General features: G+C 41.4%; 5 protein-coding genes across 8 annotated transcripts in view; 2 read left to right on the forward strand and 3 right to left on the reverse strand.

Moving 5' to 3' along the window:
- Positions 1–29: 29 nt before the first annotated feature.
- LOC111595219 (activating signal cointegrator 1 complex subunit 3) lies at positions 30–7,474 on the reverse strand. Of its 3 annotated transcripts, none has more exons than XM_030224734.1 (7): positions 7,403–7,474; positions 6,995–7,144; positions 5,249–6,921; positions 4,221–5,196; positions 3,747–4,155; positions 793–3,681; positions 30–733 (listed from the first exon to the last, which is right to left on the reverse strand). In XM_030224734.1, exons 2-7 carry the CDS (start codon positions 7,120–7,122, stop codon positions 272–274), a joined length of 6,537 nt encoding a protein of 2,178 aa, XP_030080594.1. In that variant the 5' UTR covers positions 7,123–7,144; positions 7,403–7,474; the 3' UTR covers positions 30–271. The 3 variants fall into 3 exon arrangements, with proteins under 3 accessions (XP_030080594.1, XP_023164602.2, XP_023164601.2); XM_023308834.2 differs by lacking the exon at positions 7,403–7,474 and adding an exon at positions 7,237–7,300; XM_023308833.2 differs by lacking the exon at positions 7,403–7,474 and having other exon boundaries at positions 6,995–7,208.
- Positions 7,475–7,842: 368 nt separating this feature from the next.
- LOC111595224 (trissin) lies at positions 7,843–8,456 on the forward strand. Its single transcript, XM_023308840.2, has 3 exons — positions 7,843–7,959; positions 8,018–8,111; positions 8,168–8,456. Exons 1-3 carry the CDS (start codon positions 7,935–7,937, stop codon positions 8,346–8,348), a joined length of 300 nt encoding a protein of 99 aa, XP_023164608.1. The 5' UTR covers positions 7,843–7,934; the 3' UTR covers positions 8,349–8,456.
- Positions 8,457–8,547: 91 nt separating this feature from the next.
- LOC111595222 (opsin Rh6) lies at positions 8,548–10,190 on the reverse strand. Its single transcript, XM_023308837.2, has 4 exons — positions 9,881–10,190; positions 9,275–9,809; positions 8,940–9,220; positions 8,548–8,882 (listed from the first exon to the last, which is right to left on the reverse strand). The coding sequence occupies exons 1-4, from the start codon at positions 10,051–10,053 to the stop codon at positions 8,762–8,764; spliced, it is 1,110 nt and encodes a 369-aa protein (XP_023164605.2). The 5' UTR covers positions 10,054–10,190; the 3' UTR covers positions 8,548–8,761.
- Positions 10,191–10,508: 318 nt separating this feature from the next.
- On the reverse strand, positions 10,509–11,477 carry LOC111595223 (B9 domain-containing protein 1). The gene is made up of 3 exons (XM_023308839.2): positions 11,026–11,477; positions 10,720–10,968; positions 10,509–10,663 (listed from the first exon to the last, which is right to left on the reverse strand). Exons 1-3 carry the CDS (start codon positions 11,402–11,404, stop codon positions 10,572–10,574), a joined length of 720 nt encoding a protein of 239 aa, XP_023164607.1. The 5' UTR covers positions 11,405–11,477; the 3' UTR covers positions 10,509–10,571.
- A 6,884-nt stretch (positions 11,478–18,361) lies between these two features.
- The window catches only part of LOC111595220 (A disintegrin and metalloproteinase with thrombospondin motifs 9), a 43,049-nt gene continuing 33,422 nt past the window's right edge, over positions 18,362–27,988 (forward strand). The window contains exons 1-2 of one of the 2 annotated variants that reach the window (XM_023308835.2): positions 18,362–18,726; positions 19,928–20,442. In XM_023308835.2, the coding sequence (XP_023164603.2) occupies positions 20,170–20,442 (273 nt within the window). In that variant the 5' untranslated portion in view covers positions 18,362–18,726; positions 19,928–20,169. Of the gene's footprint in view, positions 18,727–19,491; positions 20,443–27,988 lie in introns of those variants that run through there. The other variant, XR_002751174.2, reaches the window with a different exon arrangement.

Raw genomic sequence — 27,988 nt, forward strand, 5'->3', positions numbered from 1 at the left:
AAATTCATAATTCAAACCAGTTTGCTCTCTTTAATACGTTAGTTAACATGAATATTCCGCCTTAAATGGCGGAAAATATAAAAATATTTGACATTTGTCATAAATATGCGGGGGATCAACACAATAAATATATATGTAAGTTCAACTACAATTGCATATATGTATATATATAGTACAAACAGCACAGCTGATATAACTACTTAGTCCATAAATATGATCTAAAATGCCTTCAGTTAAGGAACGGGCTATGATGTTTGACTATGGTATGTGTTTAGGCCTTAGCATCAATAATTTCAAAATGCAGATCGTATTGCTGATCAAACCCGATCAGACAATCGGACATCAGATATAACGTGAGCACCAAGCGGCCGCGACGTGGCGTCGCCTGGAAGGAGATGCGATTGGAGGAGCGAATGCCTCGAAGTGATAAACGTTTCATGGCCAGCAGTTCATCGTTCGCTTGCGAGCCGAGAGTTAGGAACCAAGCCTCATTCTTTGGCTTTGGATACTTTGGACTGTATATGGTGTATCCTTGTCCGCCACTTCTACGCTGCCCGGCAGCAACATTCAGACGCTGCAGATCAACGCACAGCACATAGTCCTCGTTGGCATGTAAGGGGATCCAGTTGACGGAGTCTTCGCTAATTGACAATGCTCGTTTGGCGTACTCCTCATCCATATAGCGACCCTCCACAAAGATTTGCAGCGAGATTTCCGGCAAACCTTGAATAACCTAAACAAAATTTAATTAATCTTTAAGAAACCCATCGAATTGCCGTATATAAACTCTACCTTATATATCTGTTCAATTTCATGTTCTTCGAATGCATCACGTAGCGGCTTTGCCAGCACCTCGTAATCTTTTCTGCAAACCTCCTTGAGCACGGGCAGTGTTAGATAGTCGTAATTATCGTGCTGAATGTTAAGAAATACATCGACGTTGGCTTCGTTCACACCGGGCAGCGTGAGGAACTCGCATGCATCGAACCAGCGTGCTTGGATGACGCACTGCATCAATTGCTGCACAACCAGACTTGTCGATAGCCAGCCACGCTCCGCAGTGTAGTCCACCATGGCTTGCATGACACGCGTCGCATTGTCCAGTGCCGACTTGGTGTCTGTCAGATAGTCCGAATTGGGCAGTGACTGGCGAGAAAAGTGAGCTTGCAACAGCAGGAATGTTTTCGTATAGGGGGAATCCCAACTGGCAGATGGCGGACGGAAGCGAAGAACCTCGGCCAATTCCTCGTTATATTTGTCTTCATTGTGGCGCACAGGCTGCTGGTCAAACTCATAGGAATCTGAAATGGCCAGGAGAACCTGCTTGGTGTCCATGTCCGGTTGTAAATCATTCAAGAAATGCTTCATTGTGCGGTACGACAGATAGTAGAAGGAGCTGATGCGACCCAGAAACGTGGGCACCAGTTGTCCATCCCGTTCGACGACGCAGGCAGCGCCCGCCAGTTCGTAGACAACCCGTTCGACCAGGCTAGACATGAAGGCATTCACATTCTCCGGCTCTACGCCCTCCAGCTGATAGTACGATGGATTACGCAGCAGTCGCCGGAAAAAGTAGGTCCACGTTAGATAGTCCAGTGCGGCCTGTTTGGTCTGCACTGTTCCAGCTACAATTTCAGCATTGATATGCTCGGGCAGCACGCCCAATAAACTGGACTCGACCGGGAACGGATCGTAGAGGAACTTCTTGTAAAAGTTCTTCTTCTCATCATGCACCAGAACGACAGCAACTCCCTCGTTGTCGAACTGTGGCCGCCCAGCACGTCCCATCATTTGCAGCACATCCGTAATGGGCATGTCCACATATTTCTTTACCTTGCCGTCAAAGTATTCGGTGCCCTTGATTACCACCAGATGTGCAGGCAGATTGACACCCCAAGCCAACGTGGCGGTGGCCACTAGAACTTGTATCTTACGATTCAAAAACAGCTCCTCCACACACTTGCGATCCGGCTCCTGCAGGCCAGCATGATGAAGTCCAATGCCAAACGCCAGGCAAAACTTCAAGTTCTGATCGCGAATGTTCTGCAGAATTAGCTCCATTTCATGTTCGGCAATGTGCAGAAACTGTTTGGGATTCTCATCGCCAGCGACAAAAGTGATCAAATCCAGCGCCGTTAGACGTGTCTGTCGGCGCGAGGACACAAATACTATGGTCGGCTCGCACGGGGAGTATGTGCGTATGGCCTGGAACGTTGGTCGGTTCATTGTGGCCATGCGCGGGCAATAGTGCTTGCCAGGAAAACCATTGATGTGAACCTGCAGCGGCACCGGCCGTACTGAGGGCTTGAAATTGTAGAGACCAACACGTTTAATGCCCAGCCAGTTGGCCAAATCCTGAGCATTGGCTAGCGCCGTTGACAAGCCCACAATGCGTATGGAGCGGCCCGTGTGCGAGGTAATGAAATTTGTGCGGGAAACAATGACCTCGATAACTGGACCACGATCTTCGCCCAGCAGATGGATTTCATCGATCACGATCAAGGATACATGCTGCACATATTCGCGAGTCTGCCAGGATCGACTGATGCCATCCCATTTCTCCGGCGTGGTAACAATCAGCTGTGATTCGCGAATTGCTTGAATGTCCGGAGTAACATCACCTGTAAGCTCCACAACTTTAAGGCCCAGCGACGAACGCTCGAAGCGCAACTGCCAGTCGGCGATGCGTTCCTTGACAAGCGCCTTAAGTGGCGCTATGTACACCACCTTACACTTGGGTTGCAGGTTTAGCGCGCGGAAAATGGCAATTTCAGCGACAATTGTTTTGCCACTGCCCGTCGGTGCGCCCAGCAAGACATTGTTATCCGTGTGGTACAGACAGTGAAAGATTTGCGTCTGTATGGGATTGAAGTGGGTGAATTTGTAGAGCGATTGGTAGACCGCATTCTGCAGGCTGGCAACTGGTAGTGGACGCAACGGTAGCAGCTCTGTCAGTGGCGGATGGTGTTCCGGCAACACCAGATGCTGGAAGGACAGTGGCACACAGGTGGTGCTGCCCAGCCAGCTGTCACTGGTGACGCGTATATAGTACTGGGGCGGCAATGGCTCCTTCAATGGAATGGTCATAACGAGCTGTTGTGACTGACCGCTAAAGACGCACTTGCGACTTATTTGGAACAGCTCCGAATGGTAAATGTAATTGGACTCCGGATCCTCGATCCAAAGCCAAAAACTTTGACTCGTCTTGCCATGCACCCGATCGTTCCACGTGAAATCCGGCCAGATATTTATAGAGATACGTAATACGGTGCGGGTAATAGGCTGCAAAGTGGCCTCCACCTCCAGAAGAGGCAGCTCCCGTGCTGAGCGTATAACCAGCTCCGCATATCGGTCACTGCGCAGCCATTCTTTCAGCTCACGCTGCTCCATTTCTCTGAGTCGGTAAATACTTAGGCCCCGACGTTCCAGTTTGTCAATGGTCTCCGCATTGATGGCCGGGAACTGACGCAAATGGCTGTCAAAGTCCCACTGTCTGCGCTCAAACATCTTGCAGAGCTGCAACATGCGACCCGTCAAAGTAGCATTATTTTGCCTTAACACAATGGAAAACAGGGCACGCGCAATTCTGCCAACATTTTGGGTAATGTAAGACATGTCGGAGCTCAATGAGAAGGACTTCACATAGCCGTTGGACAGATATGTTTGTATTAAAATGTTTACCTGAAAAAAAAAAAAAAAACGAATTAGGTTAAGCGAATTGGACAAACAGAAATATTTATATATACCTTGCCGCAAACATTTTCGCTGCCTCCAAACGCCTTTAATTTACAGTAGTATTCGCGCAGTTCGTCCAGTTCCTCAAGCTCGTCGTCGCGCACTTTGAGTTGTTGAAACTCTTGCGCTTGCGACATCATGGCTAGCAGCTCTGATTCGTTCATGTAAGGCTTCATCAGTTCATTGAACGTTTCCACTGTGTCGTATTTTATATAGAAATGTGAGGCAGTGCGTCCGAGGTCAGTTATGTTCATGTCCATGGTGCGCTGATTGAAGCGCATCATCTTGGCTTTATCCAAGCTCATCGATGCGGACATAATTAAAGCGCGCCGGCGCGCCTCCAGCGTTGGATCCTTTTGCAGCTCCGAGTACTCAATGCCATAGACATGTGGATTGATGCGCATGCGCACAAAGAGGTAACTATAAAGGAGAAATATTTGTAAACAATATGACTATAGAAGGACTAAAGAGAGAGAGGTACTCACGTGTAGCTAAGCCACTCGATGGCCTCCTCCACATTGGAAATGGTGCCCAAACCAATTTCGGCATTGAGATTATCCGCCAAACATTGCACAAAGTTGGATTCGATGGGGAATTGATTGGTCAGCAAGGAAAGATAATGATTCAGCTTGTCGTAGCTGGTGATAATAGTGCCCACACCGCTTTTATCAAATTGTGGACGGCCTGCGCGTCCGAAGATCTGCAGCACATCTAGTATGCCCAGATCAACAAAGCTGCCATGTTTCGCATCGTATATATCCGTGCCACGTATTATGACTGCATGGGCAGGAAGATTGACACCCCAGGCCAGGGTGGCTGTACATACAAGCACTGAGATGTGACCTTCTACAAAGTATTTCTCCACCATTTGCCGATCCGCCCGTAGCATGCCGGCATGATGCATGGCTAGACCACAGGAAAACAGTTCTACCAGCTGTTTATTTCTGCTTCTCTGTATCGATCGACAGGCCAGGCCATGTGCATTATTGTCCGCTGGTAGAAACATCGCGCTGGTGTTGTTCTGCTGCGCCAACTCTCGTATCACATTCGCCGTGCGTACCGTAGCATTACGTGCGTGGACGAATACCATCACCTGATGCCCCTGTTGGACCATTTCCACGCATTTCTGATAGCAGCACTGATCCATGTCAGCAATTTGCTGCAGAGGCTTAACCGATTTGATGCCAACAAAGTTAGTGTCCAAGGGCACAGGCCGGAAGCGCGAGTCAAAGTAGAAAAGACCCTTCATGGGATTCACGCGCAGAAAGTGAGCCACATCGATGTAGTTGGGAAGCGTTGCGGACAAGCCCACGATGCGTATCATAGACTGCGAGGACTCTACCAGACGTAATGTGCGCGCCACTAATGCCTCTACTACGGGACCACGCTCACCGTGTAACAGATGTACTTCGTCAATGATGAGCAGCTGGACAAGACTGATTAACGCCACATCGCCACTGCCTGAAATTCTTTAACTAATTAAAGATAGCTTTCAGTTAATTGATTGACTTACCCTTTCTGGTAACAACATCCCATTTTTCGGGCGTGGTGACTAGTATCTGAGTCGCTGCCATCTCTGCTTTAGTCAGCTGCATATCGCCGGTCAGCTCCCGCACGCTGATTTGCAGTGATTTTAGGCGCTTGGAGAAGTTCTCTACCATTTCAGAGGCCAGCGCTTTCATAGGCGCTATGTAGACAATTTTGAATTGATCTCGATTGATGACACCCTGCTCCAAATGGCAACGAATGGTGTGCACAATGGACAACATCGCCACATTTGTTTTACCCGCGCCAGTTGGCGCACAAACCAGCATATTCTCATTGCTGTGATAGGCCACAGGATAAACAACGGATTGTATGCGATTGAGCTCCTTGCAGTTGGCAAATGCCATCTGGCCAATGTCATCCAGTTCGGAAATCTGAATGCGCTGATTGCCCACTGTAAGTGGCGGCGGCTCGCTGGCTGGTATCTTGACCTCCTCCCATTGTTTATTGTCTATTCGTACAGCATTTTCGGGCAACGCGATGCGACTGCCGCCTATGAAGCCGGCATGTTGCTTGGCTTCTCGTTGGCTATCGAACACATAGGGATAGTATATAGGTGCCGTATAGGTTGATTGTTCGGCCTTAACTGCCTTGGTATTAAGCAGCAGGGGTTCGCGCTGTGCTGCCTCGAGCAGCTTGCGTTGATGTTGCATTCGCAACTGTTGTGCTGAAATAGCAACTGCGCCACCTACTTCTTCATGATCTTCTTCATTATCTTTGACGCTACGCATGATTCTGTGCAGTTTCTTCTCTTCGCGGCGCTGCTGCTTGCCCAGTTGTTTTTCCTGTGCTGACTGCACCACAACTGCAGTAGCCACCGTCGGCCGCTTCTCAGAGGCGGTTGATGTCTGCTGTCTCTTTTGCTTCACTTGCTTAATGCGACGCGATCTTGTTGCGTACTGCTCCAACTGCTGCGCAATTTTGCTGCGTTCTTGTAGCAGCTGTCCAACCAATTCGAAGTTCTCAAAGCCCAGTAGCTCCATCAATTCGTTCTGCAGATCCTCGCTACTACGTTTCGATCCAAGGATGTCGCCAACTCGATTAAGGAGCATGTCATCTTCAATTTTCTGGGCTATGCTCAGAAGTGTCTCCAGCTCCGAACTAAGCTTAAAATTGTCAGTGCTCGGCGCTGCAGCTTGCATTGAGACGTCGGCTGTCTTGTATTTCATGGTAAACTTGTTGACCACCCGATTTTTGAGCAGTGCATCGGGTGACAGGTTCGTCAACAAGCTAACATCCAGCCACTCGGCTGGTGTGCAATTTACTTGTATATCTTCGCCCCAAAGTGGACGTTCCGACGGTTTTTGTTGCGATTGTCTCCACCGCTTTAGAGCGAGCAGCTCATGCTCTTCCAATGCATCACCTACAGCCAGCACACAGTTGTGTATTTGCGTTCGTTTCCGGTCGAATGTGTTGCCGAACATAGTGTGCAGTCGATTGGTGGTGGCCACCAGCAGTACCCGCTCATCCAGCAGTAGCCAGAACAGATACAGTGCTGCATGCTCCACCACTTGTGGCTGCTCCTCGTAGCCCATGCACTCCTGCACGAGATTGCGTAGCTTTTGCAGCTGAGCCTTAGCCTCCGGCTGCTTCTCAGCCGGCAATTGCGCAAGCAGTTTTGCTATCGTCTGTTCAGCTTTCCTTTAAAATGAATATATTAATTTATTTATACGAAGACGGAATTTCATCAGTTCCGGAAATCGCAGCGGCTTACTCTTTGGGTGTCGTCGTGGACACTACAGTCTTTGCAACGGAATTTCTCAGGCCGTTGAAGCGATGGGCTCTAGATTCGAGTTCCGTTTTGGCTCGTAGCGAAGCACTCAGTCGGGGTGGCTCCCACATGTTTAGCTAGATTTCGTTTTATCTAAGAAAGAAGTTAAATTTTTTTCTAAATAAAATCGGGTTTGTTGCTGTAGCTAAAACAGCTGCTGTGGCACAGCTGTTGCTCCTACGCACCATAGCGTTGCCACCTAGTTGATATCACTGTTCATATCGTATAAGCATATCGTACATTAAATATCGTAAAAAGCATACATTTGTGGTGGGAATTTCAAATGAACTAAAAATGTTTCGTATTAAATGTAAATTGCGTGTATAATAATAAACGAGAAAATGCTCTTACCTTAGCTGTACACTTTTCTACCGTAATTTACATTCGTCACATGTCTGCTAGAGGGTCTACTTAAAACTTTTATAATCTGTTACAAACTGTTGTGATTGCGACAAACCCAGACACACACACACACAGGCACACACTGGCACACCCATACACAATCACATAGTCAGCCTCAAAAGTATGCTACATAAACTTGTTGCGCAAGCTGCAATTGTGCGTTTGGGGTTGTCTGTCTAAAGATAATTTATTATGCATCACATGTCCATCCTTACACTTGGATGTATTGCTTTGCTTACTGGTCTGCAACATGCTTGAATGACCACTTTGAATTTTACTGCTGTGGTAATTTCAATGTGTGTGTGAGTGTGACTGTGTGTGAACCTGTGAAACTGTATAAAAACAGATTCACTGAGAGCTCAGTCCTTTCAGTTGCTGCTGCTGTTGTATGACTCGAGTGAGACCATCACAAGACTTCCTATGAGTTTCACAACTTGGTGAGCTGCACTTTCTAACCAAGATTCAGACGAGCTGCCACGAAATGCATTTCCAGATCATATTGCTATGTGAGCAAGCGGTAATAACTAAAAACAGCGATAACCATATTGATATATACTTTTCTAGGCGTGTGCTTTATGTGTTTTGCCTGCTCGAATGCCATACAATGTGACTCCTGTGGCAAGGAGTGTGCGAATGCCTGTGGCACCAAGCATTTCCGGTAAGTTATGACACGCTCAGTCTCCGGTTGCCCTACTCACTGCAGTTTTTTAACAGAACCTGCTGCTTTAACTACCTACGCAAACGCAGCGATCCCGACGCACTGCGTCTCAGCTCGAATAAACGACTTATTGACTTCATATTGCTGCAAGGACGTGCGCTCTTCACGCAGGAGCTGCGTGAACGCCGCAACAATGGCACCCTCATTGACCTGGACATGAGCACCTACTATGGCTGAAAGAAACGGTATCTTCCCATCCGACTCCACGATAACGGCACAGAATGAGAACAACAATGGACATGTTTGAAGTGTTAATTTTTCAATAAAAAGGCGTAAAACTCTTTGGGGCAAATGCTTTATAAAGCAGTTCAGATATTTACAATTGCATTATTTTAGGAAAAATCGTGTATTTTGATATTGTATCAATTGCAGTTAATTTATTGGTTTTTTTGTGTTAATTTTTTTTACATTTTTTTGAATGCTAACTTTTTTTTAGATTTTCGTGTTTATATGCAAAGTTTGATCTTGTACCACATACCAAACGGAATGTCTCCAAATCTTGTAAAGCTGTCGGTTCCTGTGGGTAGGTCTCACAGGCCGTCATCTACTTCGTTAGCCTCGTCGTCAGCTGCAGTCGTCGTTAATTTTGTTTAAGCTTGAGATTCACTAATCTCAGCGGTGGCTTGTGTTCTCGAGTCTCCGGAGAATTCATCCTTGCCACAGGCCAGGCAAGGCATCTTCTCCTTGAGCACTTGCTTGTACTTTGGATGGCTGTTAAAAACAGGAGAAGTAAATTTTGAAAACAGATTTTGTACTTCGTGACCCTACCTCAAGCCATAAACTATGGGGTTGCAAACAGCATTTGCTTTGGCAAACACCGAGCCACAAATTGTGGCAAGTGGCGACAGATGCATCGATTCAAAGATGCCCGCATAGTTGATGATTGTATAGGGCGTCCAGGCGAAGAACCAAAGCGAAATGGTGGTCAGTGCCACCTTGGCCAGCTTGATTTCGATGGCCTTGCTCTTCTCTGCCTCGGTGTTGCGCAGAGAGGCAACATTCATCTTCTTGGCCTGCTCACGCATTGCCTTCTCGTGGGCAGCCACGGCCTGTGAAATGGGTATTTATTTTTACTTTCTACCAGAGAGGTCAATCCAGCTTACTTTTAAGATGTGATAGTATGAGAAGATGATGGTAAGCAGCGGAGTAAGGTAGACCCACAGCGAATAGACAATGATGTAGGAGCGATTCCACCAGTCTTTGGCAAAGTAATCTGTGCCGCAGGCCGTCATATTACCCTCGGGCACATATCGATTCCAGCCGAACAACGGAATTAGAGCCCATGTGCCACAGATGGTCCAGACGACAAGCAGGCGAAGCACAGCTGCCGTGACTGTCAGTGGCTTGCGAGCCATGCCCTTAACAATGACACAGTAACGATCGTAGGCAATTAGTGTCATCGACCAGATGGACACACAGCCAAAGAGGGAACCGAAGAGGCCGTACAGCTCGCACAGGAACGGCCCCATGATCCAGGTCCCGTAGAAACCATTTAGTACGACGGGTGGGAACATGGTGAACATCATCATGAAATCGGAGAAGGCGAGATTAACCACAAACATGTTGGATGGCGTTCGCAGCGACTTGGATGACGTAAAGACGTACATCACTATAAAGTTGCCCGTCAGTGACATCACGCTTTGGGGTTGGGATAAATTAATTTAAATATTCAGCCAAGGGCAAAGAAGTTTTGTATATTTGTATCTTACCCCAGCACCGCGATGACAAATCCAATAATGCCAAACCACATGGGCTCCATGGGTGGCCACTGATACCAATACGGATCCACCATGTGCATAATCTCTGCTGGCACACTCTCCGCCAGGCTAACATTGCCGCCATCGCGTAGACGCGCATAAGTCGGATGGTTCAGACTTATCATGGCTCAGCTGTAGTTCAACTCTGAGTCTAAAGAGTCTAAAAATCTTGTCGTTTGTACTTAGGCTGTCAAGGATAGCTACTCCACACAACTGTCCATAGCAGTTGCGATAACTATCAAGATTCCTCTTGGCGCCGGACTGGACGCGACTGCACTGGGTCGGCCTATTGGGCTGCCTTTATATGTAGCCAGTGTCTCAGAAAGCACTTGAGTCTAGCCAGTCTTAGACTAATTGCTAACTAATCCAATTATCTGTCACTTGTCCAATCCAAAGTCGCTAAATTTTAAATTCGTTTCCCCAATTGCTGCAAATTTGTTGCGTCGGATTAGCGCCAAACGCGTCATGCCCCAGTCCAAGTCGCTCAAGTCATGGTCAAGTTTAAGGCAAGTCGAGCCCACCCACCCCAATCGACCAATTAGATTAGGACAAATGCTTTCTCGTCTCACCTTTTTTTTATTCACACACATATATACTTATATCTATATATAAATATATATACATATATTACCATTATCTGGTTTCAGGCATGCCAATTGTAACCTAGCTTACGAGCTCCTCGCATCACCGCATGCAGCTGGAACTCCAGAGTGCCATAGGATTCCATAGATAGTCCTGAGCAAATAGAATAAGGTACAATAGGGTATATCGGTATAATCAGTTATGATTACCTTTCGACTGCGCACCGTCTAATAGTATTTTGGGATTCTTCAGCTCCGGCTGGCGTCGCAAAAGCCAACTTGTTATATCTCCCAGCATATTTGGGCTTCTGGGCCTTAGGATGGGCGCTTGACTTAAGCTTGAGATCTGCTCGTTCTGTTGACGACTCCCGAAGATGGGCATATAAACGTGTGCATAGCCCATCAGGCTTTCGTTGCCATTTCCGTTCTGTCCAAAGACGCTGACTAGTATCTGTGGCCCTGCAAAGAGTTTGATGTTAGAGCAACTGCATCTTCCCAAACTGCCCAAGCACTTACAACCGAAGGGGCTGGTGCTCTTGTACGTGACTTCGATGGGCATATTGAAGACAATTTTGTCATTAAAATGCCCACTCTTGTTGGTCGACATCTGTGTAATTCCATATTGAGGACCCGATGCCAGCTGCCAGTCCGGTCCAGCTACCAGCTCATAGCGACAGAATATGAAATCTTTGTCCGGGCCCAAGGGAAATGTCGCCGACACTATTTGGCCCGTAATGCATAAACTGAAAAAGCTGGCAGTCGATTTGGCACTCAAATCATTTGCTGTTTGCACATTTGTTGGACGCCTGCTTTTCTTTTGTTTTTGTTTGGGCGACACTTTGTTGTCTTTTTCGTCCTCGTTGCCTTGGTAACCCGTTTCCTCGTCCTCGTACATTGCCTGCGACTGTTCAGCGGGTGCGTTGGGCTCAAACTGGTTTGCATATGCTTGAAAGGTTTATTATCTAACAGCTCGACTGTCATTGCGCAGTGTTGGAAAACACAAAACAGGAAAGTCCCTTGCTTCAATCTCTTTTTAGTTGATCAGAAAGTATTGCATACTTTCAATGTGGACAAAAAGCCAAACAAATTTTATACAAAAAATATTTATTGAGAGTTTAACAAAATATAAATATTATATATAATAAAAATAAAATTAACATATATAAATATAAATATTATAATTGTTCCATAATAAATAATATTTCGTTCGACAAGCGAATATCACATTAACTTCACTCTTAATAAAGGCATTCAATTTAGTATGCTTTCATGTTTTGCCTGTAAACTTGTAGAAACAATTTATTGCTTCCACATTTCTTCCACCTCAACTTCTTAAGCTCTTCATCTTTTACTCCCTTCCTCTACTCTATACTTATTCAGCCGAGGCGCTCTAGCTCTCTCCATTTGTCCTGTCTGTAGTTATGAATGCATGAGTTCATCTAGGAATCTATAAGAGCTAGAGCCCATAAGTAGTTTATGAAACCTGCACAGGTCAAATTATTTCAAATTATAGATATTTTTATTTTCCATGATAGCTATCGATTAAAATCGATCTCACTTCAGTAATTTGCCTTAAGTTGTATTATTTGAAATTTATGAAGTCTTCCACTCCTCTTCAATTCCCTACATGTTTCTTGGGTTATTTCTTAGCCAGCTCTAACGACTACAGCACTCTTACCTGTTTTAAACATATTTTGCCATATTAGCTGTACGATTTATTTACCTGTCCCAGGTTCCTACTAATGGCTGGGTATTACATAAGCATAAACGTGATGGCATACTAAAGTTTTTGATTAATTTATTAAATTAATTTGGTGCTGCATAGGATTTACATTTTTAAGAAACAGCATTCCCAGCGATTTGTCACGGGGCCTTGTCTATGAGTTCCGCATGGCGCCAGCTGTAAGTATATTGTAAATGTCGTTTAATTCGAGCCGATATTATATGCTGTTGTTCTTCTGTTGCGCCAGACGTCGTTTATCTGCGATCAATTAATAATTTTGTTCATGACAATTTACAAGACTATAATTAATTTCTCTGTGGGGTCTGGGGCGCAGTATCTAGGCGTCGCCATTGTTCTGCTGGTTTGGTCTGCCAAAGGTCAATTGTGTTTGATAAATGTGAATATATTGGTAACTATATAGATAAATTTCATAATGAACGGCGACAGCAATCGGCATGAGACTGGGACTCTTTGGCTTAAGACAAAATACCCTGTAAGAAGAGGTCAGCAGGGTATATGCCATTCGTAAATTGAAAAGCAATGAAACCAGTTTCTATTCAAGTGTTTAACTAACTGAAGGCAAATGACTGCATATCTCATAGTCAACCATTTGAACTGGTTCTATTCTGCTTGCGGCTGCATGTTTATAAATCATTATGACAATTTGCTAGCGCTACCGTAACTAAAAAGTGCGCCCCTTGCCACTGCTGGCATTATGCAAGAGGCGAAGAGCTCGGCACGTAATTAAAATGCAAGTCAAATGGCTAAAGTCGATAGTTCAAGGCAGTTGAAGGTGTAAACTTAGCTGTCTTCAGTTGCCTTAGGCGGAATTCAAAAGCCAAAGAAGGTTGCAGCTGCAGCCAACAGCTGTGCCTATCGCAGTCGAGGATCGATTGATGACACCAGCCAAGTGGCAAGTGGCAAGTGGAGAGGTGTGTGTGAGTGTTGTCTGCTGATCGAGTACCATATGCAATTCTGTGGAATAAGCCCATTTCACATACCATAGTCAAGAGCTTAGGCTTAAGCAATAAGCCATAAGCCGCTCACATCAGTTGCCGTTCTGCTCGTCTGCAATTGGAGAGCCGCTTTACGAACTCGTGCTGCTGACTCGGCATAAACATATCCATATATGCATAAGTGTATGTATGTAAGAAATTTGGAGCTCAAGTTGTTCATTATGCCAATTGTTGTTATGCATTTTGGTTAGCTCTTTTATTTCTAATATGCATATTCATTATTTTCATAAGTATGTGCGCGAATGCATACATATGTGTGTGCATTCAATTTCGTTTTGCGAAATCAATGAGTTAAGAAATTAATGAGAACTACAACAGGAGTTGCTTCTTATATCGTGGCTTAGAGTTAACATTTTCTGTGCATGTCTCACTCGATGCATTTTCATTGAACAAAACAAAACACAATGTTTCAATTAAAACACAGACATACACACGTTCTTGCTGTAAGTTGAGAATTGACTATATATATATATATATATATACATATATGTCTATATGCATATATATATTTATATCCATGCAGGTATATCTGAGCTGCACGCCCAGGTTGCTGGCCTTAGCTTTAGCTAATTTCGATGTTCATAGTCAAATATAAAATTGCTTCGAACCGGTTCATATACAATAAATATGTCTTTTGATTCTAGAATAATAAACTGTTCCTTCGCGGACAGCAGCTATCAACTTTTTATGCCCATGCAGCATCATTCATCGACTAGTTGTCCAACATCTTTTTGCAGTCGACGGGCAGTTCAAAGCGTTCGAACCTTGACGCTTTTGCAGGAAATAGTTCTCTATTGTTCTATCTTTAATTCAATTTTTATGATGCTACTTTTCAGCGAGCACTCAAACGAGAGACAGCACTACTTCTCATCATAATTCCGCTTTTTTTATATCAGCCATATCGACGAAATAGTTTAAGTACATGACTTTAATGCGAAACTTGTGTTACTTGCGGGATAAGCTTTGAATTGGACAACCGTTTCATTGAGCGCAATTAACCCATCAATGGATTCTGATAAGATACACATATATATATATTTATATATCATTGTATATTGCGGTTTGCATTGTATAATGTTGTATATCAAAGTCGAGTCCTCAAGTGTTCTATTTGAAGTCTTTGCCATCTTGATATTTGCCCGTGCCATAGCCCACAGTGTAGCTCTACACACGCTTTCACTTTTTCCGTAGAGAAATACATAAATGTCTATATATATGTACATACATATAAATATGTATATATAGTCCATAGATATATACATTAGTTTATATTTGCCCATTGCGTGGGCGTTTCGTCTCAGGGTCAACGCACATCGCCATCTGGAAATGATTCTATATAGTCTGTCGGCCGTCGTACGCGTGCAATAAAGACTTTAAATGTACATATGTGGACGTAGTTGAATGGATGATGTATGCCATACACTTAAGTAAAATGTATCTTTAAGATATATACGCAAAAATAAAACAACACAGAAAAAAATAGACGACTCGGCCACGCAGCTTGCGCACTAAAATGCTCTTACGCATGTCTTTTACCGACTCCGAGTTCGATTCCTGCCGTTGATTGACAGCGCACGTAATTGAATTTGATTTTTGCGAATTTTGAGAATTTATACATCACTGTGCTACATCTTCAGGCGCATGGCATGCCAGTACGCGCGCGAGGGGGGGCTGAATGTCAAAAAGGTTTGTGTTTAGTTAGCCCAAATATTTGATTTGATTGAGCAGCTGTCAAGCGAACTTTCAAAACCTGAGTTTGCTTTAAATGGCCTCCACAGCTCACAGCTCACAGCTCTTTCAGCTGACAGTTGCTGCCTATCGGCTCGCCTCGCCAGTTCATTTAAGTTTTCGTAAGCTTTCCATCATTCAATCAGGATCAATACTTCTTAATCAAACGTGCTGGCAAAAAAAGCAAAAAACAAAAAAAAAACAATAAATGAAAGAGAAATATAATGAAATACACAAAAACGAGCAAAACCGCACCAAACTATATAAACATAACAGCGCACGCACCGCACACGCAGGCACAACCCCGACATGACTAAGAGCAGGCGATTATTATTGAACGCAGGGATGTGTGTATAAACAGACGCAGTGTCTGACAGGCCAGGCGTATGTAGATCTTCAAATACATCTATGTTTGGCTATATGCCGATTGAGGCGGCCAGCCACGGAGCAGAAGATCGCGCAAGCGGCGTGTGCCATAAAATTGCATCTGAAGATATTTGATGAGATCGCTCGCGGCCCAGCATCTTGGGTTAGCATCAGTTATTTTGCCATTCTAATGCTAAAAAAAGCAAGTTTATAGCTGCGCGTGCTGCTGGCCGGTCTAAACGATCTAAATGCGTTAATTACTCAGACCAGCTAGAGCAGCAGCGGCGCATACTACATTGAGACATTGACTCCCGGCACTGTGGTCAGCATCAGTTCATTTTCCCTTAGAAACCTTGCTGCCCTCGTTTGCCTCAAGTGCGTTTGATCACTAATATCTTTTCGACCACAATTGCGTTTTCTGCCTGGCAGGCGTCTTCGACTTCTTTGTGTAGCTTGACATGGCAGCCAATAGAACATTTGGTCTTTTTTTATTTATTATTAATTAAAATATATATATAATATGGATATAGTGAATAAGTCATATGTTAGTTTTTATTTTTGTCAGTAGAGCACAAGAGCTTCGACCATATTATAAGCACTTTTTAGGAACTCAAATGATAGTATTAAATTTTCTGTTTAAAATAGTCGTTTGGCAAATACTCTGTATCTAGAGTAATTTTATTTGAAGTAGTCTGAGCAATTACATTTTTATTAAATTAAATATTAAATGCAATATTAAAATTAAATATTTATTAATATAGTTAGGGCTTTGGTATGGCTTAGATCGACCAAAAATTCATTGACTTAAATTCTTAAATTTTTTACAATTTTATTTGAATAACTTTCCATTAATATTTTCATAAATTTAAATATATATTAAAATATTTTAAATATTTTGCCAAATTTGGCCATTTATATACTTAACCTTGTTACCTTCTAAAATTCGAATACAATGAGTATTTCGAGATGAAATTGCTGATGATATTTTGTAACATGCTATAAAATGGAAATGGGAATGAAAATAAAACAGAAACTGAACCAGCAATGGTTTATGTTTTTGATTTCATTTTCATTTCCGACTTGTAATTCACGTTGCACTGTTGTTAATTACACAACATATGTTGCTTATGTTTATTTAGCTCTACCCTGCCCTGCCACGCCTTGTTGCAGCATGGGGCCTGCAGCTATGGGTCATACTCTCCCTGCTGCCTGCTCTCTGCTTTTCAATTAGCATTTCTAGCTGTGCCAAAAAATTTTTTTAAAAAAAAAAAACAATTATTTTTATGACTGCAGAGCAAAAGTTTTCTATGCGAAATGGATTTTTAATTTTCAACTATATTTTAATATGGCTAACGAGCGCTCGTCTTTTAATTGATTAATTCTTCGGCTGCTGCGTTTGATTAAAGAAAATATTTCTATATGCAAAGAGGTCAATTGCTTGATATGGTAATTTGGCATAGACGCTATGAATGAAGAACTTTTTAGTTTAAGTATAGATATGGACCTTGAGAAGCCTCTGTGTGCCCCTTTGATATATGAGAAATAAATAAATATAAATCATATAAATCGATGCCTTATAATTTGGCAATTCTTTAAAGAGATGAAATCACCTAAAGCATAATCATTACGATAATCATTAATAATAATGCATTCAGATTCAGTCGGCTCAGGTTAATAATTTAATAATAATAAAATGCATAAATATATGTCTTCAATGGGGTCAATTGCTTATGGTAAGAACTACAGAGTTTCCTTAACTCAAGTATGATATTAAGCTTTTGAGTAGCCCTCTGTGCTTTTGATATATATTTTTATGTTTCTAATCTAGATGGGATCTGATAGCTTTTAGATGCATTGTTAAAGTAAACAATAAGCAATTACTTACTGCATTATATTACATAACATTCTAACAGAATTGCGAGATAGTAGTAGAATGATGCAGTAAATTTCTTACGAAAACCAGCCGCATGTGCGGTAAATTTAACATTGTTGCAAGTACTAACTAATATAAAGATAAGTTAAATGAACAGTTTAATAATATTGGTTTAGCAAAAACGTGTGCCCTTGATAATACCTCCTACTACAAGGGGAAGAGCAAAGCCTGTTTAAACTAAATAAAATATGTACAAATAAAAGATTAACCGATATTTATCGATTAAGTAAAAATAAAGTAATCTATCTGCTCAAGCAGTAACATAGAGGTAACGTTTATCAGACTCACAGATAAGAACGACTTTCAAAATGAGACAAGTATGTATAAGTGAATCCATTAAAAGCCGCAATGCGTGGGACATTTGTTGTTAGCTCTGTGAGAGTACGAAAACAGTTAAATTTGAAAAGTCAACGAGAGACTTTGAAAACTTTTCTTAGCTGGTTTTGTGAGTTCGGTTAGATTATTTCCAAAGTCAAAATGATTTTCAGGTGTTAATCACGGTCGAAAACGGCTCTCACTTGTCACTCACTTTTCAAGAACATATTTCTCTTTCGCCGGCATTATCAACGGGAATTAAGGGTATGAAAGAAAAAGGTTATCCAAAAATAAAGAGACGCTTTACCAAAAGCTGCGATCGAGTCAAAAGCTGAATGCGAAAGCTCAATATACGTACATATATGCTTGTTCAACTAATGAAAGAGAATTAAAGCTCTGTTCGGCTTGGCGTGTTAAGTTTCGTCTGAGGGCTTATTTATTTCGCTCTTTTAAAGCATGCAACTTGTGGTTATGCTGTTTCTAGCCCGGTTATCCCGATGAGTTGGTAAACGCAGCTGAACGGTGATGGTGCTTCAGATTCTGCGATAATATTCAAACGCTTCTTCAGATCATGGTTGCTCTGGCTCAGCTGTGGGTAGAGAAATTAATTAGTTTTTAATTCGGCGGTTTTATCTTATTGCACTTTTGCTTCCCGATATTGATATTCAAAAAATTGTGATCGGAACTAAAGACAAAAACAGTTTGACCCTTTTGATTATATTTATACACGAAACACGTTTAAAAATATAAATAAATTTGATGGAACAAACTAATGCTTCACGATCGCTCTCTTCAATAGCTCTCCGCTCTCCGTCTGATTCGCGCTTTGCGCGAGTGTAAGCATCCACGTGTGTGTATATATGTGTGTGTATGTGTGTATGTGTGTGCGAGTGATCGTGAGTGCTGTGAGTTGAGACGCATGAACAAAAAGTTTGTGCTTGATAGTCGGGGAATCGAACTCAAAAGAGCGACAACGCGCGGACTGCGGTTTTGAATGTTTGTTTTGTTTTTTCGACAATTTTGTCGTGATCAATTTTGCGCGGGCACCGCTCGGTTCGTTCGAAAATCCTGACAGCTTACATCTCTAATAATCTATAATGTTCGGCTACGCGACGTGACAATTAATGCTACTAACGGTAACTACAATGCTTCTAACAGCATGGATATGAATCTGCCCATTCTGCATGTGTGAGAGCCTGTCTGTATGTATGTGTGTGTGTGGTTGTGTGTGTGTGTGCGTGCGTGTGCGAACTTGTATGCAAATGAAATGGTCAAGTTTGAGTCGGTCATAACCTTCTCTAGATGCGATGATAAGAAAAAGTTTCAATAAACAAAAAAAAAAAAAAAATAAAAAAAAAAATTAAGTTATATAAAAAAAAAGTTTTATAATAAAAAAAATGCAAATGTTGTTAAAAGTTAAGTCGAGTGTGCAACAAAACAAATACACGAAATGCATAAAAGCCTATAAACCTGCATATACGAGACGAATGCTAAATGTTCTTGTGTGAATCAAACATTAAACTTGAAATTACTGTGCTTACTGTGTATCTAAATGCTAACCTATGTATCTTTAGTGCGCAAAGAATTAAACTGAAACATTGGATGCGACAGGCTTAGCCACATGTGTACAAATAAACATGTATCTATGCATACATATACATACCCACATATGCGTACATATGCATATACATACATATCTCTGCATATATACATACATATCTCTGCATATATACGTCACCTTAGTTTTATCACTGTTTGCATACACTTTTAAGTGGCTATCTGTTGCTATACTCTTCAAATCTTTTTTTATCCATAATTCTGTTATGATAAAATAATTATGAAATTACAATCAGCTGCCGGCAACAGCAGCAACGGCAGCAACAGCAGCATCAGCAGCGGGAGTAGTAGCTATCTCAAGACATCATTTTGATGCTCGTTCACGCAGTCAAATTGGATTTTCTGCGCACTCGCAGTTAACAATGTGCCAAGATGATACCGATACGTAAGGGCGTGACAGGTCATGTCAAACTGTAGCATCCGAAAAGTGAGCAAGTGTGGGCTGGATTACTGATGACTTTCTTTATTGATTTAGCTAGGGTTATGTATATCCACCCCTTTTGGGCGCGTGCTAAGACTATATATTTGATTAGTCAGGTAACTGTAGATTAAACAAAAATGATATATATATCCAAGCCTAATCTTTCAAGGGGAACACTTCATGAACCACTATCACAGTTAGAAATTTTGGCAAGTCCAAATGTTGTTGAATCGTGAACGAGCATTATGCGGTCGGTAGCAGCCGACTACAAAGTTCTTACTTGTTTTGTGTATCAACAGGGGCAGCGGGCACGGCACCGTCGAAATTCAATTAACAAAATAAGCAAAGCACCCAAAATATCAACATAATAGAAACATAATTAGCTATTAGCCCCGTACCGAGCGCGACAACACCGCCAAGACCGCTCGACCAAGCCACGTTTGCTGCAAACAAAATTCGGCCACAAATTCGCACATTGTTGCACGTGCTTCGCTGGTGGTTGATTGACGACTGACAACTCTAGGCCCAGCGACAGCCCGCCATGTTGACGGAGTCGGCAATGGCAGCAGCCGAAGTCCATCAGCTGCTCCGCAAGGCCGACGTGGAGGCTACATCTCTGCCAAAGATGGACGCTACTTCCAGGCTATGCCCCGAACACACAGAGGTCCCTGCGATGCGATTGGGCCGCGCAGGCGCCGATCTCGATGTGGATGTCGACGACAGTGTCCTGCGGTATTCACTCAAAGGCAATCCGCCGGAACTCTACTCACCCAAAAAGGAATTCATCTACACGCACGCGCTGGTCGAGAAACAGGTAAATACCAATTCAACATAGAGGCGCGCCTAGCCCTTAGCATTGCATACAATATATCGGTCTTTTCTTTTCTTTTATTTTATTTTTATACCCTGATACCATTGAAAATGGTAAATCGGGTATAATGGTTTTGTGCAAATGTATGCAACAGGCAGAAGGAGGCATGGCACACCTTATAAAATATATATATTATTGCTCAAGACGACAAGCCGAGGGGATTGAGCCCTGTCCGTCAGTCTGCCCGTCTGTGTGAACGCGCCGATCTTGAAATTGTCCGTGAATAGCGCGCGCACATAAAGCTTGTTTCAAATAATCGATAACTATTCCCATTGTATTGTTATCGATTAAAAGCATGATCAAACTGTAGTTATTAAATTACATCTCGTACGGCTTAAGAGCTAGAGCCCCCAAATTCAGTATTTATTTCAATGCATATTTTCTACAATTTTGATTTTTGTTATATTTTGGATACCGGCTTCAGATTTCGCTGATTTCTTGAAATTTAAGTTCAGCTGAAAATAGAGCCAGTATGTGAAGGAGTTTGCATATGTATTAAGCTGACAAATAATTCAATAGAATCTGTAGACGCAGATGGGACTGGGTATCTTCTAGTCGGGCTTTCTTACTTGTTCTTTTTTTTTTGGCTGCCCTCTCGAAGCCCAACTTAATTTATTGCTTCGATTTCGCATCGATTTGTCGAGTTCTTTCATTTCTTTTATAAATTCGGTTGATTTGTCGCTATTTTTTGTCTGCTTCGCTCTTTTTTTGTTTTGCTTTTTTCCCTTTATTTTTTATATTTACTTTTTTTTCATTTTGAGCGAAGCTCAAAGAGACAAAGAAAGCGTCGTCGCTATGACCATCGCATTTGAATACACACGCTTCGCTGCACAGACAGTAAAAAAAATAAATAAATAAATAAATGAAAAGAAAATAAAATTGAAAAAGAAAAATAAAACAAAAATTTCAATTTCGCTCAGTTAAATTGTATGAAATTGTATAAGAGTATTGGATAAATAGTGAGATATCGCCAGCTCCGCAGGGAATCATGCGAATCCCCTGGGCTGGCAGAGAAAATATGGATTTCGAACCTAATCAATGCTCTCAAAATAAACATTAGATTTAAGCAAATTGAGGGCCATGCTCGACTCTGCAATACCCGCACTACTACTAAGTTCAATTTGCAGTCGAAGAGTAAGGCTTCTACTTAAGTTTCTTTGACTGTTCAGAGACCGCTCACATCTCCACTGACTCACTAACTAGGCGTTACGTTAGAGACCAGGCCTATGTACAAGAACAGTTCTATTCATATATGTACAGTAAGATTAATGCATGTGTACTTATGTTGAGATCGACCGATAAAAGTCTGCGCTATTTAATTGTTTGGGTACTCCAGCGACAGGTGCTTCCGTTGTCAAATTCTGTTTTGTTTTCTCTTTTTTATACAATGTCTGACGACCAACCTAAACCAACAGACGCAGAATCAGCAGGTGAATAGGTTCTTTTCGTTCGAGTTTTATAACCCTACAATAAAACAATTGTATATTTAGTTAATAATTTAGGTGAAATATGATCACTTATACTATGACTTGGCCATGACTATGCTCGAATATCGAGTGAGTCTTTGAGAGATCATATTACTTATCTTAAAAGACAACTGGATATCACAATTTTGGCATGGCATGAATGAGATTTTCTGCAGCTGCTGCAGTTGAGTGGCAGCAAGCAAATCTTAAGTGAATATGCAGCACATATTTCAGATAGATTTTTGATGAATTTGCAGAAAACACGATCTGTATGTTAATTGCGAATAATGTCGCTTTTCGGGAACTAGCTTTGAGGTGTGAGAATTAGCTGGATCAATCTGTTGATGGGTGACGGAACGTGACGTTTATTTTTGCCCATGTTAACAGAACGGAAAGCAACATTTGACATCCATCAACTACGGCTGTTGGGTATTATCCATTAGCATTTGATCAGCGTTCTCACAAGCTTGAGCCGAGGATAGACGACAGATGTAACTGGAAGGCGAGGTGTTGAAATCTCGAAAACAACACGAACTCATACTTGTAAATGTAAATGGAATTCATAAATAATGTTGGTTGCGTATTAGGAAGTCGTTACGGCTGTCTGATCCGACACATGTTTAATGGTATTCATACACACAAAAACACAGGCTCTAGTGCTGTGAGTTCCAAGTAAAAAACGCTGATAACACTCTTACTGCGTAACCCCTATTGAAACCTCGCAGCACAAATTGAACCAAGCGTGCCTTTCCGAAGTATTTCAGTTTAGATGAACATTCCTTCTTCATAGTTTGTTGGAAATATAATTTTATTTTTATATTATTCTGGTGGATTTAGTGTCGGGTTTTTTGTTAAAAATAAATTGTCTCATTTATTATGTGGCGCCATCGGTTCGAAGCACTTGCTGTAAGAGCCTCGATGCTGCGCGGTCTAATTTGTATTCGAATACAATAATATTCACATACTGTTTAGAATCTGAATATGCATGTAGTATATGCTTCGGTCGGACGACGCTCTGCTCGTGTTTCTCAGTATTTTGCTTATTTTTTCATTATTTATTTTGTCTACTTTAAATAAATACGAGTATAAAGAAAATTTCAGTTCGTTGACATCGAAAACAACAAAAAATTAAATACAAAAAAAAAAAAAACAAATTTTAAGAAATTGAACATTTGTCTGTCAGCCCAAATGTAAAAAGAGACAAGACAAGAGCCGGCCCAGACCGACTACCACAGACCCTAACAACAGCGGCCAGCTGAATTTCAAATGAAACTTATTCTGCTTAATGTAAACCGGAAATCTCGAGACTCTAGCGAGATGAAATCTCATTGTTATCTTAATCAAAAGCTTTATGACTTTGGGGGTACCTTCTACCAAACAAATATACCCCGAAAAGTCATTTGCAACAACTCAGGCACGAAGATGTACCAAATTATATATACCAAATCAGAGCTCAGCTGAGATTCAGGAAGCGAAAGCTTTCTGAAATTATTCTGCTCAGTTCTCTTACGAACCACTTACCTGCTATATGCATCTGATTTATGTAAATATATATTTAAATGTTTGAGGGTGTGACCAGGGGCCCTTTGTAACAACAAACAATTTGTCAGCAATATAAAGCTTCCATAAAAAAAACGGTTAAGTGATTTCAACTGAGAAAAAAGGCTTAAAAAATACTCGTAAATTCAAGTGTTGTTTCTGCCTTTTTTTGCTGGGGCGTGACTTTAGGGTGTTGTTCACAGTTTTACTTGTAGTTGTTGGTTCTGAATTTTGAATTTTGGGTATTATTATGAACAATGTTTACGTGCTCTGCATGCCCATGAAAAAAAAATAATATACCAACCCACGATCGTTTCGAGAATATAGTGCAAAAAAAAAAAACATAAATTCTCAAACAATTTCATGTTAAAAAAACTGTCAAAGTAATTAAAAAAATTATAATAAACCGAATGTCAGCGAGAATGGCGGCGCGGCAGAGATGTGAGACGACAAGTGTTCGCTGTTGATATTAATTAATTCTTTTTTAATTTATCAGTCAAGATTAATGTTAAACATTTTCAACCTAGTGAACAGTTGGTCTTAAAACTGATTTTTTGATTTCGTATTTGTTTTTATTCGCATTTCAGATTTAAGACTTCAGATTTCGGACTTCGAATCTTGTTTCATTTCATTATTTTATTATGTATATTTAGCTGGCCATTTTTAGCAGGGCATTAGCATAATTGCTTACCAATGTCCATTCCATTCAAGGCGAAAACACCTTTAATAATTGTGCATTTAATTTTTTAAAACATTTATTTTGTTTTTAATACCCTAGACCAGCACCGAGAGAGGGTAGGCTTGGACTCTGACCCTTAAGTATCTTAAGATGCAGACTCTATAGCATTATATATACGATATTCGCTTGGTGCTGGGTATGTGCTAGTCGAGCACTCATTAGCTCAGCATCCTTACCAACATTTTATAGTTATTTCTTTTTGTTTCGTTGAGCTGTCACAAGTTGTGAATGAATTTTCGGCAAATCGATTTTTGTGTTATTAGGCAGAGGCATTTGAATTTTGGTAAATAATAATTTGTTTCACTGATTTGTTGGCTTACATCAAAGCCAGAACCGCCTATAAAGCTGAAAGATTAGCTAAATCTGGTTTCTTGCCCATCGCCTCGATGCTTTATTTGGTGTTTAGTCTTTTGTCGCTGTTTTATTTCTCTCTTTTTCCGGCCGCCTCGTTCACAATGACCGAAACCAGAAGAAGAAACGCCGCTCTTAATGATTTTTTATTTATTTGCTGTCATTTCGGCCTTATCTCATTTCTGGCCATTTTCAGCTGGAGCGTGTTACATAGCTTTACATAAATTTATTATATTTCACTTTTATGAGCTTCATTTAATTATTTCATATAAACACTGGTGTCATCACGCCCTGAGCAGTGTGCTGGTGGCATCATCAGAGCTGGATCTTCAACATGGTCACATACAAATCAATAGCTCTCTGGCATTATCTACCCAAGCATTTCGCTTTGCATATAAAGTGGAGACGCGCCGCACCGGAGGCTCCAAGGCGCACCGCAGCGTGTCTTTATTCATATGCTAAATTGACTCGGACTGCCTGAATTCAGAAGTCAAAGTGGCTTAGCCTGCCCTCATCTCTTTATCTATCTAAAAGCCATATTTCGATGCTTTGGGCATCAGAGCTTTATCGTTGTATGCGTATGGGTGCAGCAGTTCCATAAACCGAACCGCAAGCCGACCTCAAACTCCATAGGAAATGTGAATAAAATAAATAAAAGAAATATAACCCAAAAATTCTTTAATAGCTTGGTTCCCAAAAAAAAAGTAAAAAAAAATTTTATATATATATTTTTTATTTCCTTTTATAAAAGTCTCAAGGAGTCCGCTCGCTGGCATGTGAGTTTGCCTTTGTTTCGATTCCAAAGAATTAGACAAGGTATTGCGGTTTCATGTTGCAATCTATGTGCGGTCAATGGGGCGTTATTTATACATTTGGTAGCCATGATTTATGGATCAAGTTGAATGAGCATTGCGCATATAGCCCATGCCCGATCCTGATGCCTGATGCCATCGTGCAGTTCCTAAATATGATCGAATCATTCCACACATTTCAATCGAAGTCTTCTGGGAAGCTCGACTCGTTCGGCATGCATAATAGGTATGTTGATAGTCTTCGGCTCGGCATTTATAATCGCATTAGAGCCCCACACCCTTTGGGGTGCAAATCGGTTAAGCCATCCATTTGTTAGCTGCGCTGAGGGCTTTTGGCTTTTGGCTATTGACTATTGGCTTTTGGGGCAAAGCAAGCGAGCACAATTTGCATATTAATTCGATTTATAGTCATAATTAAATTGACCAGTTTTATTTAGTTTTTATTTATTTGCATTTTCATGCCGAAGCTTGTGCAAATATTTCCGTGTTTGCTTTCCTTGCCGTTTGCTAAAGGACCACACACAGCCATTCATAGCGATGGAGCCAACTGGTGGCAGTAAGCGGCTTCGCTACTCTAACTTATCGGGCACATATAACTATCGCCTGACAGATGTTAATTTGTTAAACTAATATGATGTACGTCATTTTGCCGAGGCAGCGGCAGTGATATTTACTCAAATGTTTCACACCAGCGCTGGCTACCGAGGCGAATGAGTGTGCGTTAGTATAGATTAAGCATACGCCTCGCTGTACCGCCATATGATCGAGATCGCGTTTGCTAACACAGGCCACTGTTATGTCAATTGCACAACAGAGCCATGATCGATAGCAGCCAGTGAAGCCAGTGGTGCCATCACCGATCGATCGGTGACGATCGGGCGTGCTCTGGTACGACAGCAACCCAGCATCACTGCATCACTAACTGGCTGAACAGAGATAACAGTCTGGGAGTATCTGAGGCTTGGCACGTCTGCCTTTCGCTCAGCTGGCAGTCGAGCTCCAGGTCTAACTATTTCCTAAAACATTCTCTAATCGGGGCTCTAATCACGTTTTATTGATCCCCTCAAAAGTGTCTATGCGAAACTCTTCTAGTCTTATCTCCCGCTGGCAAAAGCAATTATTAACAATGCAGTGGCAAATGTACACATTGCTTTATATAAACGTATCTCTATATATGTCTGTTTGTAGACATATAACATATGGTCTGCATCCATATGCATATATGTAAAGATGCTATTAATTCAAGAATTATCCATATTTGCTGGCAGACTTGTTCTATTTAATATTTGGACAAGTGCATGTTCGATTAAGCTATATTTGTAAGTATGTCTACAAACAGAAATGTATTTATACATTTTCAAAATGTATATTTTTCACACATATACATATACATGTACATATATAAAGTATTTGCATAACATGTGCATAATTTAAAATTAAATTCATATCGAGATATGGGATAGTTAAGGCAAGAAATTATTATCTAAGTGTATCTGCCTTTAGCTTTTTGAGTTGTAGTGTAGATTAAGCTGATTGAATCCACAAATAATATATGTATATATATTTATGTATGTATGTGGGTATACACATGTTTAGGTACACATACTTTTATAAAATTTAATTTATATGCTAGCTGTGTTCAAGCATTTGTTGCTGGGCACCAACTCTCGAAAAAGCACACGCGAGTAATCACAAGTTTTGTACCAAATGCTAAACAAAGTCATTGCTTTCAAGTACACAACAACAACAGCAGCAGCAGCAACAACGTCAACAACAACAACATAGCAACAGCAGCAACTGAAGAGCGTGAAGAGCGCGACGAAATGTGTCAAAAAGCCCAAAGAAAAGAGTCTGAAAAACCTAAACACACTTATTAATTTTAGCACTCCAAACAATTGTGGCAATTTAGCCTAGGTAAAGTAGGCGTGTCAATTGCTCAACAATATAAACAAATTACTGCGTTTCCAAGCAGCAACAGCAGCAGCAACAGCAACAGTTGCTGTTGTTGCGTTAGGCTCTATTAATAATAAATTTGTTAACTTAACATGAGACAAGCGCAAATTTGTCAAATACTGACGGGTTGATGGTTCAACAACAACAATTAAGTAAAAGTTTATCAATGATCTATAACGCTGAAGTTTGCATACCCTCACACATCAATTAAGCCGACTGACAGACTTTCAGAAATTATTGAATAAATATTTCTTTATTATAATTTCCATATTCATTCGATTAGAAATGTTTTTGAAAATTTTTAAAGTATACTTTTGGCATTACGAAACCCATGCAACAGCTAAGTTAGCTGATCGTAGGACTACGTCAGCAGCTGCTCCACAAAAAAATATTTCTAAGCTCTGGGAACATAAACTAAACTGTTTAAAATTAGCTATAAACTGATCGATATAAATATATTATATATATATATATGTGAGGAGAACGCCTTGTTATTATACAATTAGTTGTATTTATATTTCAGCTACTGCTGTCCCTGTCTGTCTTATTATTAAATAACCATTAGGTGTATTTAGCGCAAAACTATGAAATTTGGGTCATTACCAACTGACCAAGCAACATCGGCCCAA

Source organism: Drosophila hydei, unplaced genomic scaffold (assembly GCF_003285905.1).
Source record: "Drosophila hydei strain 15085-1641.00,03,60 unplaced genomic scaffold, DhydRS2 tig00008119-arrow-pilon, whole genome shotgun sequence".
NCBI lineage: Eukaryota > Metazoa > Arthropoda > Insecta > Diptera > Drosophilidae > Drosophila > Drosophila hydei.

Excerpts from the sequence above, each read along its gene's own strand:
- LOC111595224 (XM_023308840.2), top strand. The coding sequence starts at position 7,935 with ATGCATTTCCAGATCATATTGCTAT. Across the intron at positions 7,960-8,017 it reads TTTCCAGATCATATTGCTAT|GCGTGTGCTTTATGTGTTTT; the intron begins GTGAGCAAGCGG and ends ATACTTTTCTAG. Across the intron at positions 8,112-8,167 it reads TGTGGCACCAAGCATTTCCG|AACCTGCTGCTTTAACTACC; the intron begins GTAAGTTATGAC and ends GTTTTTTAACAG.
- LOC111595222 (XM_023308837.2), bottom strand. The coding sequence starts at position 10,053 with ATGATAAGTCTGAACCATCCGACTTATGCGCGTCTACGCGATGGCGGC. Across the intron at positions 9,221-9,274 it reads CATACTATCACATCTTAAAA|GCCGTGGCTGCCCACGAGAA; the intron begins GTAAGCTGGATT and ends CCCATTTCACAG. Across the intron at positions 8,883-8,939 it reads CCCATAGTTTATGGCTTGAG|CCATCCAAAGTACAAGCAAG; the intron begins GTAGGGTCACGA and ends TGTTTTTAACAG.
- LOC111595223 (XM_023308839.2), bottom strand. The coding sequence starts at position 11,404 with ATGTACGAGGACGAGGAAACGGGTTACCAAGGCAACGAGGACGAAAAA. Across the intron at positions 10,969-11,025 it reads GAGCACCAGCCCCTTCGGTT|GGCCACAGATACTAGTCAGC; the intron begins GTAAGTGCTTGG and ends AACTCTTTGCAG. Across the intron at positions 10,664-10,719 it reads AGACGGTGCGCAGTCGAAAG|GACTATCTATGGAATCCTAT; the intron begins GTAATCATAACT and ends CTATTTGCTCAG.
- LOC111595219 (XM_030224734.1), bottom strand. The coding sequence starts at position 7,122 with ATGTGGGAGCCACCCCGACTGAGTGCTTCGCTACGAGCCAAAACGGAA. Across the intron at positions 6,922-6,994 it reads TCCACGACGACACCCAAAGA|GAAAGCTGAACAGACGATAG; the intron begins GTAAGCCGCTGC and ends TTCATTTTAAAG. Across the intron at positions 5,197-5,248 it reads GGATGTTGTTACCAGAAAGG|GCAGTGGCGATGTGGCGTTA; the intron begins GTAAGTCAATCA and ends AAAGAATTTCAG.